The sequence below is a fragment of the Hypomesus transpacificus genome, chromosome 17 (genome assembly GCF_021917145.1).
Source record: "Hypomesus transpacificus isolate Combined female chromosome 17, fHypTra1, whole genome shotgun sequence".
Lineage (NCBI taxonomy): Eukaryota > Metazoa > Chordata > Actinopteri > Osmeriformes > Osmeridae > Hypomesus > Hypomesus transpacificus.
Window position 1 is genome coordinate 16,162,074 of NC_061076.1, and position 17,439 is coordinate 16,179,512.

The window sequence follows — 17,439 nt, forward strand, 5'->3', positions numbered from 1 at the left end:
TTATTCCACCATTTTGTAATCTCCATTCATGCTACCGTAATGCCTTTTTGAGAAGGTTCCATGAATAAATATACATCGTTGGGGGAAGAGGCAGCACACACCATTAGCTGAACTTGCGCTTGGAGAGCCGTTTTTTTGCTTTGTGTTCTGCCTCGATTCTTTCATCCAGGGGAAGATCTGCTTGGTGAGGGTGGGGTTGGGGGGTAGAGAGGACGTCTTTGCGGCTGACTTAGAAGCCCCACCGCTGCCACCCGGCTGCTGGGCGGGGGCACTGCTGCTGCTGGTGGCGTTGGCAGGGTTGAGGGGGGGGGGACACTTGGGGGGGTGGGTGGTGTTCAGGTGGCAGGCTGGGGCGCATGCAGCTGCCATTCAGCTCTTTCGTCTTGGCATGCTGCTGCGGAGGGGCGCTGTTCCCCCCTAAAGACTGGAGAGAGCAGGCAGACCTCTGGTAGTCGCCTTCGAGGTGAGGTGAGGACTGGAAGGCAGGTTGGGGTGCATCATAGCCAAAGCCGTTGGCCCCTTGGTACGAGTAACCTCCAAATAGCGTCGAGTTGTCGTAGTAGGTCGTTTTCTGCATTTCCAAAAGAATTGGCGTAACCGGCTACCAGGGTCTTGACGACCTTCTGGAAGAACATTGGCACCAGATGTCACGTGACGGTCTCTTTCCAACGGCCTCTTGGAAGCTGACCTGAAAGGTTATAAGAAGCACATAATAAGAGAGGCGCGAGATAAATCCATCTTCGCCTGCTGAAAGACGTCATGACATGAATAGCTCTTTCCCACAACACGGCTTGCAGATGCTATGTCAGGGCAAGCTGCACTGGCCGTCCCTTCTTTCAACCCCCCCCCCCCCCCCCATACACACACACACACACACACACACCACCACCACTACACATGCCACACATTACGAAACAACATTTAGTCTCTCACACACACACCAATGACTACGGAATATGTGAGGGGCTCATTTATAATGTTTACGATTTAATTATAGTAGGTTTCATTAGCCTAGATCTTAGTGGCCCCAGTGAGTAGGGTATAGGCCAATAGGTAGTGCATGCTTTTGTTTCATGATAGGCTATAACTCTTGTCATTAATTCCAAAAAGATGATATAGGGTAATATTTTTACTCCTTCAATCAGCAATTAAATAACGTTACGCTGCAATAACGTTAGGATTTATTTTCGTTATTACATTACAATATGGCGATAACATTGATTTCGAGTGGGATACATTTGTTTTGTCTAATCTGAAAAAGGTCAATGACAGGTTTAAAACACACATATTTGTAGTTAAAATATAAAGGACATAAGTATTGTAAACAATTTTCTACAATAATTGTCTTTATATTGAGCTGGGAAATCTGTGCAGATGTCGTCTTTTGTCACGCTTCCTTCAGGGGTTTCTCCGGTTACACGGTAACGTATTTGGGCAACATAAAAAAAAACAGGTATAACCGGTATTTTAGCCTTCGTTGTGCACTTTGTTGCAATCTCAATGGAAGGGGATGAAGAACCTGGGAAGATTTAAAGCGGGCATGATTCATTTAGGCCTGCTCGACAAGACAAGACGGTGAAACCCTGGAAAGCTCCCCACATTCGTTAACCGCTGGGGTGGCCAAAAGGCCAGTGTGTAACCTTGCAAAGCATTCCCATCGCACATGGGATTCATTTCGACTGGATGGCTTGAAGACAGATGGAACGTTTGAAAATTGCTTCATAATATGCAATAGCATGGGTATAGCTTTAAAACATTTAATGTCACTGCCGTCTGTTTTTAACAGTCTTTATTTGAGGTACAAATAAGTGGACTACGGCCTATAGGCTAAGTCAAAACAAAGCATAGCCTGATGTTTAGAAGTTTTGTTGAATTATTTATTAGAGACCATTCAGTTTGAATGATAAAAAAAATAGGCTATCATCCTCTTCTCAAATATCTTACGCAGATGAACGGCTATTTTGGGAATATGAAAAACATAATAATTAGTGAACAACGGATCAATTATGATAGACCATAATATTTACATTCAAGAGGGGAAATCTGCAAGGTCTGTAAATTCAAACAGACTATTTACAACATACACATATGAATATCAATACATCCATGAAAATGATCAATTTCCGATTCAATGAAATGCAAAAGTGCACAAATAAAGCTAATTGTGTTTATGTAGCCATGGATCATGTAGCCCATTGTTCAGTATATTTAGATTTCTAAATCTAAAACGAATACAATAATATTTTCAATTTTCAATGGAAAACATTGGCAAAACAATCATATTAATACATGACATTAAAGCAATTTCATGTGTCTAAGAGATGAGGGGGGTTAGATTTACAGCTTTTGGACATCAACTCTCACCACGTCACAAATGTCACCCATTTATCTTTCTAGTAGACGGCCGGAATCCTAATTATTTACTCTAAGGAATTGTAGGAGGGGGAGAGGGGGTGAGGAAGCGAAAAAATGGCTGCAAGAATAATATATATTAAATCATATCACCGTGCCATTAAATGGAACACGTAATGTCCTGTCCTGTTTGTAACCCTAACACAATAACTAACTTTACCATGCGATACGCCTCTAATGCAATTATTGGGGTACAGAGTGGAAGGGGCTGGATAAAAGGCGATCCCATAAAGGGACATCAACAACAACAACGAGCCTAGACACAAACTTGGGTGTCCAATCTGTGTCATAACATGGCTAAAATTACAAATGGCGTCTGCAATATGTAGGCTACACAAGGTAGGTTATGTCGAGTAATCCATGTAGGTAATTTTTTTATCCCACTGATTAATGAAAAGTAGCCATAAATGCTATACACGATAGCATATGGACGCCAGAACTGTCTTTCGTGTCGAGCCATCTTCATACGTCTCTTAGCTTCCGTTCAATTACAGACAACACCAGGCCTTATGTCTCAGTATCACTTCAAACGAAACGTGTTATATTCAAACATGAATTAAAGGGTAAGGCTTAATACGGAAAGAAATTCGATGATTTCATAGAAAGTCCCAAGATATCCTACAGATTCAGTCCTCAAATGCACTGAACCTCAAAGCCGATGAAAACAGATGGGTACAAAATTATTTTTCCCGTTGTTTTGAAAATAAATATAAGCAGGGGGAAATTAATCCATTTGAAAAGAGAATCTGAAGAAGAAAACGGGGGTTGCGGCGTGAAAGGAAGCTTAAAGCATTGTGAACTCTTCTTGAACCGCGATTGGAGTCATATGGTCATAAATCACCGGGACACACACTCCGCCATTCACAAACTGATAGCCTATTTCAGACCAGCTTACCTTAGCCTCTGACGATGGAAGCACGGGCAGGCATCATATATTTTTCACATTCAGCCTCGATGCAATCAATAAAACGGGAGCTTTCCCCTCTCCCTTAAAAACTCGCCGCAAATGTATATCCGCCGGTAGCCTATCTCGAGGACGGCGGCCCCGAGCCTGAGTCGGGCGCTCCTGCACGGATCCCCTCGGCTTGGGCAGGGGGTAGACGGTCTGGCATGAAAGATCTGAGGAATGCTAGGGGGGCTGCGAATGGACAGGCAGAGAGCGCCTGGCTGCCCCGCCGACTGGTACGCCCTGCTCGCTGATAACAATGGCCTCAGATTTCCCCCGTTCTTTCACGGCGCAAACCTCAACATCATAATCCAAGCATGAGAGCCGCAGTTTGCCGCGAAATTTCATCCCATTGCATTTTTTCTTTCTCCCGTGTGTTTCTGTAGATGGTTAGCTATTCCCACTACACGTAGCTCTTACATACGGTTTATTGTGCTGTCAACACAAGGCCTTTGCAGCTATTAGAAAATAACGGAGCTGACTTGGAGCGCCAGGCGCGAGCGTTAATCCCCATCAAACAGCGTCACTAGTGAAAAATTATGCTAATTGCAGACGTGCTGGACAGGGCACGGGCCTTCATTTCGGGAGAGGTGGCTACTTTTTTTTATTTAAGTGTCTCCCAGTTAGGTGTCAGGACGGTGATATTGTTTAGTTACGGGAGAAGCCCCATTTTTTCTCCTCCACTGGTGTATATTAGATTACCAGGAAGTGGGTTTTGCTCAGACGGCTCCCGTTTTGGCTCGCGGCAGAAACAGAATTTCCCCTGTATTGTTAATGTTTCAACACATATATCCCAGCACAGCCACGTAGTGTAATAACTAATGCACAAAATGAAAAAAGGAAGGTGGGGGGACTGTGAGAACAGACAACAGCCGAACTTGACAATACGAAGGAAGGGTGTAAAACAAATCACCCAAAGAAAAAAAAAGCACATTTGTGATATTTCAAAGCCAAGACGAAACTGGTGCCACACACGTTCTTAGAAAAACTTAGATAGCGAGTAGTCAAGTTTAGGCTCCATGTTGACAATACAGAGGATCGCTTTCTGTATTTTCATTGGAGGTGACATTTTAACACCCAAATCAAGATCAAACAAGGAGATGAAATATCTGACTACGAAACAAGGAAAAGGAGACATGGATCCCTTTTGGAAAGGAAAACTCAAGTTTTTAAGGTTTTATTCTCTCTCTCTCTCTCCCGCCCCCCCCCTTTCTCTCTCTCTCTCTCTCTCTCTCTCTCCCTCTCACTCTCTCTTTCTCTCTCTCTCTCTCCCTCTCTCTCTCTCTCTCTCTCTCTCTCTCTCTCTCTCTCCCTCTCTCTCCCTCTCTCCCTCTCTCCCTCTCTCTTTCACACACTCTTTCTCCCTTCCCCTCTGTATGTTTTTTTTCACCCCATCTCCCTCCCTCCCTCCCTCTCTATTTTTATTATTCAGGACACTACCCCCGTCGTTTATGGCTACGTAAGATTTATGACTTCTACCACACAGCAGTGCCAGTAAACAGCAACTTTCAAAAGATGCATTTCGTGTGGGCACTTCAAAAGAGAAGATCACCAGCGGTGTAGGAAGGTAGGAGGCAAAAATGTAGGAGTCTGCAAGTCTCTCCTACGTGGTATTGTTCTTGATTTGCAACTGCTGCTAAATGGGGCAAATGGGATGGATCCTGAAGGCCTACTAATTAACAACATCTTAAAGTCTTTTGTTCCCATAATTTATTTTTTCAACGAGTAAGCACATAGTGCACAATCCCATGGGAGCAAGTAGTGAATCGTGTATTTCAGTGCCCTGGCGAAAAAAGATTGGGATTCCTACATGTTAATGTGTGTCACAAGATTATGGAATTGTTGGACTTAGATGGCAGGAGTTCTCGGTCTTCAGGTTTGGATTAATCTGAAGTTTGAGAAAATTGGAATCTACTCCGCTTTACGGCAGATATCCAAATACCATTCCAAACATAAGGCCTTGTGATCATCCTGCTATAATGTTGTGTTTGTGGCTATGTAACATATATTTCTATATGGTGCTGAGTGTGAAATGCTGCTTAATGTTTGCATTGTGAACAATCTTTATATTTATTTATAAACTGTGTACATGTATTTTGTTCCAGCAACATGTTTCAAATATGAACAGAAGGCTCACCAACTAAGCTATTTCTTTTGATAAGTGAATCTTTGTACAGCATGTTGCTTCTGATTGCTTTTTTGACAATATTTGCTGTTATAGTTTGTCATACATGTCATACAGATATGTAATTGCGTTGCTAATCTGCATAAAACACATGCCCATACCATCAACACCATTACATTGCACTACTAGTCATTACATCACCACAAGCAATGGCATAAATGGAATAATCTAAAAGTAGGCCCATACAGACTGAAGCATGCACAATATTGTTTATGTAACAAGTTTAATTATTAACTTTGAACCTGCATATACAATGTATGTGTTGATTGTCCCCATTTGTCACTGAGCAATTTTTTTGCAATATCTGAACACAAATTGCAGTTTACAATCTATGTTCAGTGCATATTAAAATAAAAAATACAATTATTTGTATTTTGTAAATTCTTCATTATTTATTTGAGATTATGAACATTTCAGTGGTGTTTCTTCAATAGAGTCTCGTTTCATCACCACACTGGAGTACTTAAAAACGTGCATTATTGTTCTTACCGGGATGATGCTGTTTATTAACACCGAATTTTATGCAAGAAAGCAGCTTCCTGAAGCCTTGAAGGGACTGCGGGGGAAAAGAGAAAGATGCAATCAAACGGGGTCCTGGAAAATCCAATACAGTGCATATGACCTCTTGTAGACTAATCGAACACAAAGGCAATCTGAGATTTGTCTACCGGTGACAGATATCGTTAACCTTAAATTATTCCAGCAATACCGGAATAAATGCAAATCCAATAGGATATAATCCCGGGTCTTTTCGATTTAAATGATCTATCAGATTACATTGTCCACATATTTCAATTATTTGTACTTCATTGTGGCATCTAAAGTCCCAAAAACTGTGCAAGCAATATACACGAAGTGATGCTCACGTAAAAAAAGAACCACAAACATACAGATCAACATGTGAAGAATCATCCGGTTATGATTTGCAACAGGGTTGGTCTTGCAAGCAGTCTATGTAAAATCTCAAATACACTACAACATAATAGATCCATAACAAATGTGGATGATTGTGTCCTGTAATTAATAATGAAAATAAAACGATCCTATGTTGGCTATTAATGCCGTGTTTTAAATAAGGAATTTCAATGCAGGCTATTGTGACATGAACAAATCTTTCCACCGTGACAATTATTATAACAGGATGAAAATAGGTGTAATGAATTTGATGATTAACCTTAATGAGCGTGATGATGAGAATAATTACAGAGGTAGGCTAAAGCCAGAAAATAGCTTACAAAGTCTCCACTACACCTCATTGAAATGAATCGAAAATAAACGAAAGTCACCCAATAGCATGGACTGCGCCCACAGTTCAACACGGGGTACACAAGCCTCATCGTTCTGGAGAAAAATAAGGTCCAACTATCTACGTAATTGTAGCGCTATATCCACATCCAGTGCAAAAACAGGCTGAAAATGATATGTCCAACGTAAGGGCCCAAGCTGAAATGAAATTGAATGGCCATGGTGGTGTGCATAGTAGCCTAGCTCTTATTAAAAGTGGAATAAAAACGTTGGACGCTCTCGTTCGCCCGCTCCTGACAGCTACCCCAAACACATAAATCAAAACGAGGATTCCCCGACCTCCCCGACACTGCGGCCTATAGCGATATAAAGTTATTTATTGCATCCCCGCACTCACGCACAGCGTTGGCTCGCTTCCATCCCCGTCGCCCCGTTTTTTTTCAACCGCTACCCTGGTAGTTTTGAAGATTTTCAGCACCGATAACACGCTGTCGACCCGAAGCCCTACTGGACTAACCTAAAGTTACCTACAAAGTGAAGGGTGCTACAGACCCCGCAGTCAGCAACGCTACTCGTTCAGAACAAAGGGAGGAGGCAGCTATACAAGCAGAAGAGCTGATGAGCCAAATTTTGGTGGAAAAACGTCCGAAAGAAGCCAGAAAACTCGAATATTCAAATCAAAAGCTGGCTAACCAAGCACTAATTCAACGAAAACCATTCTGAAATCCCAAACATGTGCAAATGGTAACGAAATAACAGGGTGAAACAACATGGAGACGAGTGGTTAATTTCTGCTGTGATTGCAACAAAGAGCTCCTGCATAATTGATCAAAATGCATTGGCCTATTAAGAGGTTACACGGGTAATATGGGATTTGGGCAATCTTGTTGTAAAATGTAAAACCTAGTTCCACGGCTCAAATTTCATAACAGTGCTCAAGCACAGTTTTGGTCAACTTTACTGTCAAGTTTGTTTTCTTTCCCTCACTCTCATAGGACAAACTGTCTTCCCCTTATGCCCTTATTAACGGCACTACGGTGCTGTTACATCCACTCGCTATACATTTCTTAACGTCTTCCATGATCCGTTCGCCTAAAAAACAGATCACCGTCACAATGTATACATGCATGACCCATGTAGGCCTACTTATAAACATACTATGGGAGTAAAACACGTAAAATGGACAAGGCCAGGCTTGCGTCCTGGCTGCCTGTGTCTCCCTGTGACAGATTGGCGCTCGGTTTACCAAGTGACCTTTTACGTCGAAGAGCAATAACTCACCAGATTAATGATCAATCAACGGAAGTACTTTGGAATCCCATCGTAATGTATTATATTTATGTATTAATCCCGACCCTGCAATCCCTGGCTCTCAGAGCCCGCATGGCACCTACTGGCAGTCAGCTAAACGCCGACCCCATCCCATTTGTTGTGTAATTACCAGCCAGTTGTTACCAGCAGAGTTTTAGTGACTGGAAGAAAACACGACCAGTGAGGCGATAAGGCCCTCTTCCAAATCTAAAATAATGACCAGTTCATGCGCTCACGTGACGCACATACGTCAAAAGAGTGCCGTTTCTTATTGTAAGATATTGGTATGGCCTCTCGTTCTCAATGGATAAGGTTTCTCCACGAAAGAGGATTCATACATTTTTCTTCGCTCTTTACAAATGTTGTGTTTTAGCCCTATAATTTAGGTTGCGACCCACCCCAAACTTAAAATTCTTGCCAACAACTGAGGTACGCTTTTTATGCCGTCCGTTTGCCGGATTCCAGTGTCTTGAAATGCAATGAAGTCGAACGGCTGGCATCCCCAAATGGCCAGCGACAAAAACTTCTAAACGCGAAGTACAAGATTTGTCTTGTTCTCTCTCCTATTCTGATGGATGACTATATTTTCAACACTTAAGTGAACAAAAATACGAGTTTGCGCAAGGTCTCGCGTGCTCCAATCTGAGAGCGATAAAGGGAGTTTCTGCACCTCTCACTGGGCGATTCGGAGAGCAAAGGGGCTTGGTTTTACACCCACGCAGATATCTCTCTACTAAAGATCGCCGGATTACGAGTAAACTCCCATTTGAGCCCTGGCGACCTAAAGCGTTATGTCACGATCGATCCTCTCAAAACTAGTTGTCATTGCACAGGATTACTAATCCAAGTGCAGATGGGCTTTTAAGTTTCTTGTATATGGACAAGTGTATGTATATATACATATATTTATATATACATATACAAGATCAGACTATTATTCGTATTTCACTGGAGACTAGTCATTTACTTGTGAGTAGCCTAACTGTATTCGTTTTAATCTCTACGGTTTGCACTTTATGATTACGGAAAAATGGAACTGAGGCGCCACAACAGCCCTTGAGCATTCGTGTCTTCGAGACAGTCTCTTTGAGCTCCAGAAAACAGACTGGGAACATGTATTTTGGCTGTGTGGAGCTGGACAAGGAACCCCTTCCATCAGCTCCTTCCTTTGAAGGATCAGGGTTAATCGTTATCAGAGAAAGGGGCAAGGGATGGTAATCTTTAACCTAGAACTCAAAGAGGACACTGACCTGAAGGATGGGGTGTAGGTTGGGGGTTGCTATACTATACCCATTTTGCTCCAGGGCCCAAAAAGTGCCAGCCTCACCACATATTATACATGGTGAGGATATAATGGGTTGGTAAGGTACATGGGATGAAGGAGAATAGCATAATATCATCATCAGCATCTTTAGTTAAATACACTTATTTGGACTATTCTGACATATCATATATAAATCTTAGCTATTCTAGGAAATGTGACATTCAAGCGCAACATTGTGCATACCAGATATCATCTTAGCAGATCTCACCGATTTGATGCATAAAGATATTATGGACTCAAAACTGTCAGATATTATACACTGTCTCACAATTGTTGCACTTTGACATTTTCTCCAATGGTGCTTTGCCTGTGCTGTCAGAGATACATGATAAAATCAATTAAAGAATGACCACTGTCTGTTTAGTGGTTTTGCGTCCAGTCTTCGATTTCTATTCGCGCAAACCGCCAGGTCATTATTTCCAATGAGCTAGCAAACAAAAGTTTGGCATTAAGTCAAACATCTATCTAAGATAGAGTGGTCGAAAAATAAGGATTTGGATGTTTTGAGTCAGCCCATGCGCAACAAGTTTTAGTTGGTTTAGGCATCCAGGTTGTTGCCAAACAGTTTTTACAGCCCTTGCTCCTAAATTGGCATTCAATTAATTTTCTACATTGACTTTGTTGGACCATTTCATGTCTAACACACGCGTTGTTTACGCATACTGTGATTGCCTTTACCTTTATAGGATAGTCTAGTGATAAGAGATACATTTGACTTTTGAAGAAAGCTTGCAAAAGGACAAAGCCTATATGCCTATAAGACTAATGCAAGTTTAACAATGTTGTTGTTTCATGGATGAAATCAGGAGGTTGTCCAGCACCACATGATTTTATCCGAATCTATCCTGGGGGTATAATATCATGAGACACTACAGATGTAAGGCAACAACATCCCCGTTAAAATGCTATTTTACATTACAACTGACCTTTAGTGTAAACGCCATTTGCAGTGTGGTGGGGCTCACACTTGGGCTACAAGCAACTGTTAAAAAATAATAATAACAATGATTGCGTAGTTTGGGTAAGGACAGCTTTTTCGGATTCCTGGGGAGTGAGAAAGACTGAGGCTAAACCGAGAGCAGCTAGAGTAAGCAATCCTTTCACACAGTCATAAATCACGCGCACATGCATCTTCTTTTTACACCTAGCCATCATCTTCCATTCACGGCTTCAACTCACTCGGCCCGCTTGCCCCTCGCTCTCTAAACATCAGATGCACCGCACTTTATGCAATGAGTAAACTTTTAAACGGGGGTGTGGACGGCTGATATAATCGTTTGACAGAGAAGTAAAAACAAAAAAGAGAGAAGGAAAGGGGACAATCGTGCAGAGAGATGCAAAGATACTAGGAGAGAGACACGAAACAGAGGGCTGGGGAAAAAAAAGAGGCTTTCAGGCATCTCGGTTACCTATTCGAAGGCATCTGTCTTCGGCTGTTCCAGAATACAAAAACTTTTGCGGGATTTGACACACCCAATGATGCCCCCAGCCTGGGTCACACAACGGATAATTAATTACTTGTCTACGGAGGTGCAGCGGACGCCGGCACGACCAAAGCATCCGGCGTCAGTGGCTGAAAACCTTACCTGACTTCGATCAGTTCTGTTTCTCACGGGCAAAGCTTGGACACCGTTTGGGGACTAGCTGGCCAAGACGTTTCGGGATTAGCCTATAGCTTTTTCTTTTCTTTTCTATGGTGAAGTTGAACGTGTGACGGGAAACATGCTCATTTTATCTACGAAACAAAACCAAAAAAAAGAGTGTTTACATGGCGTCTCCCGTAGATCCAAAACACTAAGAGAATCGGACGGGACCGCTGCTCACAAGGTCTGCACAGATGCGCGCGCGCGCTCCCATCAACGGGTTTCTTCTCCCGGGCCCGAGCGCTCTAGAACGCGGAGCAAACCCTCTTGGCACATCCGATTTTCGCGAGCTCAGTGTGCGATTCCCTGCCGTCTCAGCAATCAGCAGGAGACGCTAGATTCCACCTCTACCCTCGAGCTCCCTCTTTCCGCATATGGCTGAATCCGAGGAGCCGGGTGGATTGACACGGTGAACTACTGAACCAGTGGACTGACAGGACACACGGGGTGGAGAAGAGGCAAGAGGGGTTCGTCTGTCCAATAGGGACCTGTACAAGGCTGCGAGGCCAACGCGCGAGCCATATGGCGATTACAACCTGCGGGTTGCCGCTGGGTTGAACGTGGTTAAGCCTCATTCCGATACTGACGTTTAACTGTCAAAGTCAGTTTTGCATGTGAGTCGCGTGGAGGGCGGCTTTAAGCCCATGATCGTGTTTAGTTTTTTTCTCAAATGACTGATAAAGTTGTATCAGGATAGAGATGTTGTACAGGAATATGGCCTTTGCAACTTAGAAAACGAATGACCTTTTTGGTAATGTGTTAAAAAGGTGTTGGTCTTGGGTAGCTTGTGTGGCTCTGTAAATGTTGAGTCCTATTTCGCCACTTTTAGTCAAATCGGACACACTTGGCATTGTTTCTGGGCCGATCCTTTGTATGAGAGTGTGTTATCTTCCTACACACGCAGACACAAAGAAGTGCACACTATAGGCTACACGCGCACACACACTGAAAGATAGAGGGAGAGAGACGGAGGGAGGACAGATATATATATATATATATATATATATATATATATATATACTGTACACACAGAGTTGGAAGTTACTGATGCACAAAAAAAAAACGCAATGATAGTATCCGAGTTATTTTTAGTTCCCACATGAAAACATTGCTGTTCCTCTGAACATTTCCGGCTCAGCACTCTTATCGCTCTCATGCATGCTCTTCAGCCGGGTGAAAAGGGCTCCTTGCAGCCTTTGGATACGGTTTCAGCGGTCATTTTTCATGTGCTTTGAATTGCTGCAAGTGCAGACCATTATAAATTATCAGCGGGCTTCATATTGATTTATATCCGAACAGGTAATCATTCCTGCATTACGAGGGTCGGGGAAATACCTAGCAAACAAGTAGATAACCATGAATCTTGAAGAAAAGATTGAAGCCAGATTTAAACAATAAGGAGAAAAAAAGGAAGATGATAATTAAACAAAATAAGGATTTTGATATGCCAGTTTTTTGTAAATAATTTAGTTTAGGCTACAGATAGTGCGTTTATGGGCTGGAATATAGGTTGTTAAATTATGCTTTTACTATTTTCGAATCATTGTGTTCTAAAATTCCTTCCAAAGCTGGCACTTTGAATTCTGTTTGAGCAAGTTTGCTTCATTGGCAAAAAGGACTGTAGGCCTACATGTAGCATGTATATGAAAATGATAAATGAACGCTGTTCGGAACCGCAGAGGTTATGTGGTTTAGGTGAACATAATGCAGTTTCTTTACATTTCTGGAATGGAACAGACATCATATAAACAAAGCTTCTTCTACAAGCACAATATTTTGGGCTAGCTATTTGGCGTACAGAATTCTTTTAAATTGTACCAGAAAATGAAAACGTTTGTGTTAACTTGTGATAAGACACATAACAATAAATTTGGTTTTAACGTGGTAAATTTAGGTTCTGCATCAATGATTTAATCATTATTTTCCTACGATTGTGATTATTTTATTATGATCAATTTTGTAACCCGTTTTTTTTCAAAGGCAACAGGATGGATTTTAATTGGGGAAAAAATCCTATCGGGAATAGAAATAGCCATTGCGCAATTTTCTTTTGAATTGCCTACTTTCAGACACAAATATCCAGTGGAAAATGTAGTGAGATGCAGGGTCGCTTGTCTCTTTGTGCAGTGAAGAAGTGCACAATATGGCTGCCACACCTTGTGTATTGTTACGACTACTACTGAGTGGGAAGATCCTCGTGAGTGCTGTGTTGTGTAGTACAAGCGTAGGATTGTTGCGACCTTGTCGTTGACACAAATGATAAACAACCAAACAACAGCGCATAAGGTTATCATATAAAGGTTGTTAAAAGGTATACTATTGCAAGGTTAGGATTGGGCTAAACAGTTTAGTAGAACCTTATGTTCTGCTGTTAATAGAGCCTACTAGTATAGGCTACAGACCAAGTAACCATTGAACAAAGGCCCGAATTCTGAGCTTTCTGTCTGGACAGTCTTTTTGTTTAGCAGAGGGCTCCTTCATACTTAAATCGGCCTCAAAGTCCACTGCTATCATCATCACTATTTGAAACCAATAACAATGTAATTGTGCCATATCAAAGAAGTCGGGTTTGTGGTCTGAGATGGCATCTTTTTATGATGCACCGTTGTTTCTCCACAGTTTGAGAAGCCTTCACATGGCTTCACATTTTTTTCCACGCTCCACTGTCACTGAAATCAGATATGAGCTGGTGTCAGTGAGCAACCGTGATCTCTTGTGCGCCAAATGCCCCCCTTCTCCTCGCGCCCAGCGCGTCCACCGAAATGAGCAAGAATATTGTTTTTGACACAGCGCCCGACAACAACGGGCGCCGCTGGAATAGACATTTTGAAAGCACTGCCCCTTGCTGCTATGCCCATTAATATTTGATGGGAGCCACAGAGTTCTTCTAATTTTGTTACACAAAGGTTTACACTAGCATGGCGAAGAGGCGGACTGTAAAGTAGCCAGCCAGGGAACTGAAATTGAAGTTTCTTCCCTCTCCTTCTCCATGCATGTTGTTTAATATTATCATTATACTAGTACTTATGGGACTATAGGAGTGTTATCATCATCCTTATTGTTCTTTTCGCTGTTAATGCATTTTGCTTTGCAAATACATGTTGTTTATGAAATCATACAAATAAACAGTTTTTTGCTATGTTTTTTTCTTCTTGTGGTCTCGAGTGTTCCCTCCATTTAAGTAGGCTACACCAGCATCAATGCACAGTACAAACACATTAGAGCACACTATAACGACTTCAACACGTCATACACGAGATTTCCTATGGTTAGCTCAGAAAATATGGCTTGATAAACCTCCCCCTTCTCATTGGTAAAGACACTAGCATGCGACTAATCAACTAGAAATGCATGCTATCTCCCAGCCAATCAGATATTGTACGGCAAAATGAAACAAACAGCCTAAAATGAAAATTCACAAATATTCTTGTCTACGTCACCTCCATGCTCAATCTATTTCTCATTGTGAAGTTTTAGATAAGTCAGACATAGCAATGTCTGTTTCGACATAATGAATAGCCTATTATGTCATAAAACGTGGAACATCTTTAAAAATTAAGACGAAAATATGAACAATTTTAAAAATTAAAAATATCCAAAAGTTTGGTCTGCCACAGTGTCCATTACAAATCTCTTCCTGTCAACATTCCGCCTGAACAACAGAACACAACTCGTGTGATTATTCTCTCATCTACTGAGTTTGTATTCCAATTACATGTTCTCTTCCTGACCAAAATGGCTCGAGCGCAGGTATTGAACCCCTGGCCATAACATTTCTGGCAAGCCGTGGCGCTTTTATAAGATTTACATGGCGACGAGGCGTTCCCGTTTTGCCAAATTTAAACAAATCTTCCCTTAATTGGTAATCGCATATGCAGTAACTTAAGACCTCCAGCTACTTAGCCTTCATATTAGCCGTTGATCCATTGTAGTAAATCGCCCGGGATAATCAACTGAGGGGAGAGAGAGAACGAAAGGAATTGGAAATATAGGCTTCCACAGGCTAAAGTGGAGCACCAAAAAGCCGGAGAGTTCTAAGGACCCCGGAATCTCTTCCTCATTCCCGAGTATCATCACTCGCCCATCATTTTCCCAGAGAAATGATTTATCGCGGAGCCGGCCATAAACAACACTACTCCCTCACAAACACACAATGGCAGCACGCTGCCGCTGACACACATATCACTATAAATCAAGAGAAGTAGCCGGCTGAAAAGAATAAAGAGGGACTGGGAAACGAGGATACATGCAGAGGAAGACAGAGATGAGACCGAGGAGCGATGAGAATAATGCAACTGCTTTTAAAATATATATGTATACATTGCTACCATTCCAATACAATAACAGGGATATGACATACAGACTATAGCCTATCATTCTTGTCTCCAAGGCTGAATTCGTACAATGGGATGAGTGGTGCAAACACACATGCACGATGTCAAAGTATGGCAATGATGAGTATTTTTGACATATTTACCACAATATTACAAACAGCATATAATTCATTGACACCGGAAAGCCAACGGCGCAGCAATGCACTTGCGTGGAAGTGGCGTCCCCTGTTTCCGCTATACTCACAATGTCCACACGATGAGACGCTCCCGTCCAAATTTGTTTTATTGCAGCCTGTGTGTCTCTTCCCCTCTCTTTTTTCCCTCCGCTATAGGGCTTGTTTTTAAAAGGACAGTTGAATTTCACGTCAGACACAGGGCGACCATGTCTGCGATATTCCTGACGAATACATATCTATTCTGCAACCTCTGCATTAATTATTTAATGAATCACGTGACCAGTAGGGGGATGGGGTACCTCTCCTTACACGCTCGCGGGACCATTCTCAACCCAACACTCCAAAGCCCAAGCTCTAACTTGAAGCTTTTTGTTGAAAATGAAACAATAACCTAACATATCATTAATATTACATACTTTGTGAGATGGCAAAATAACTCCTATGTTTGTGCCATTTACCCAAGACAGACTTTATGGCAAGTCGTGACATCATAAGGTCTGCTATGGAAAGAGAAGATGGTAAAATACTTGAAAGATTTCGTCTTTATTCTTCAGCCTCTCATCCTTCTTTGTGTTCATAAAGAATGCTAATATCTGTTTGTTTTAACTTGATTAGAATTCACAATGAGAAGTAACATTAAGAGCGAATATATTGACTTGTTTAATTTAACATTCGTTCCAATGCATTAGCCATTAGAGATGTCTTTTAATATCATAAATATCCGATGCCAAACTACCAGGCTAAAATGAATGGATGGACGAAAACGACGGACATTCCGTTTCATTCACTGTCAAATTAATACAGATACTTTTGTTATTAATCATGTTTGAGGGGGTGAAATTTTGAATCAACCCGTATATAAATGTGTAAACAATCAGTGCCATTATTTTTCAGCAACTTTGTCCATTCGATTTGAGATTTTTTTTTACAGAAATAGCATGTTTCAGGATGTTTAAACAGCAGGCATCTAATTATTAACAATTTGGTGTGCGCCGGTGGCATGCTTGTGATTTGTCATCTACACAAGGAACTGTTTTGAAGGGGAATAAAAGACAGGTAGCACGCGCGCAAAGGCAAGAGTTGCATGGGAGAGAGACCCTGCAGCGAGCTCTATGGCAACAATGGTACCAATCCTTTGGTGTTGTCAGCCATAGCTCGAGCTCTCAGAACAATAGACCTGGGGCTGTGTCCAAAATCACACAGCTATGTGTAAGGGAGATTCGTGAAGGTCAAACAATAGAAGGACTTGGTGGTGCGCTCGAGAGCTGAGACAAATGGCTCAGTCCATTTTATCACAAACATACATTAAAACTACTTAAGATTGCAAAGCTCGACTTCGTGTGGATGGAACTGATATCAAATATAATTAACTTGGACTGTAAAACAAATCCAAGATATATTTCGCATTTTAAATTTTGTGTAATTATTTAGCAGGAAGGTTCGAGATGGTTGTGGTTTGAGGCTATGGTTGGAATGAAGAATGCATTAATGTTGCCTACAAGCAGGTGTAAGTGGGAAAAAATAGCCTACGTTTAAATTAAGGTAATATGAATGTTGTATTATTTCATACAAATAAGGGGTAAGAAATATGTTATTATTTATATTGGATTGCTATTTATAATTTTACATAAGCCTACATTTTACATTTAATAAATATCCTAACCTTTAAGGATTTAAACCAAATGTTTGCCATCACATTATCATGGTGATGACAGACAGACTGTTACATTTTGAAAGTATAAAAACACAATGACCTGCATAATCTTAAAAGGATTGTTAGACTTGCATCAAAACAACACAAGTAGCTATGCAGTATTGATAACGACAAGAAACGACTGGAAATGTGATACATTGAAAAGCAAG

At 41.5% G+C, this 17,439-nt stretch overlaps 1 protein-coding gene across 1 annotated transcript in view; it reads right to left on the reverse strand.

Moving 5' to 3' along the window:
• Positions 1 to 17,439, reverse strand: part of hoxb3a (homeobox B3a) — a 31,792-nt gene that overhangs the window by 2,837 nt on the left and 11,516 nt on the right. The window contains 3 exon segments of the mRNA XM_047038475.1: positions 102 to 307; positions 309 to 688; positions 6,033 to 6,099. Coding sequence (XP_046894431.1) covers positions 102 to 307; positions 309 to 577 — 475 coding nt within the window. The 5' untranslated portion in view covers positions 578 to 688; positions 6,033 to 6,099.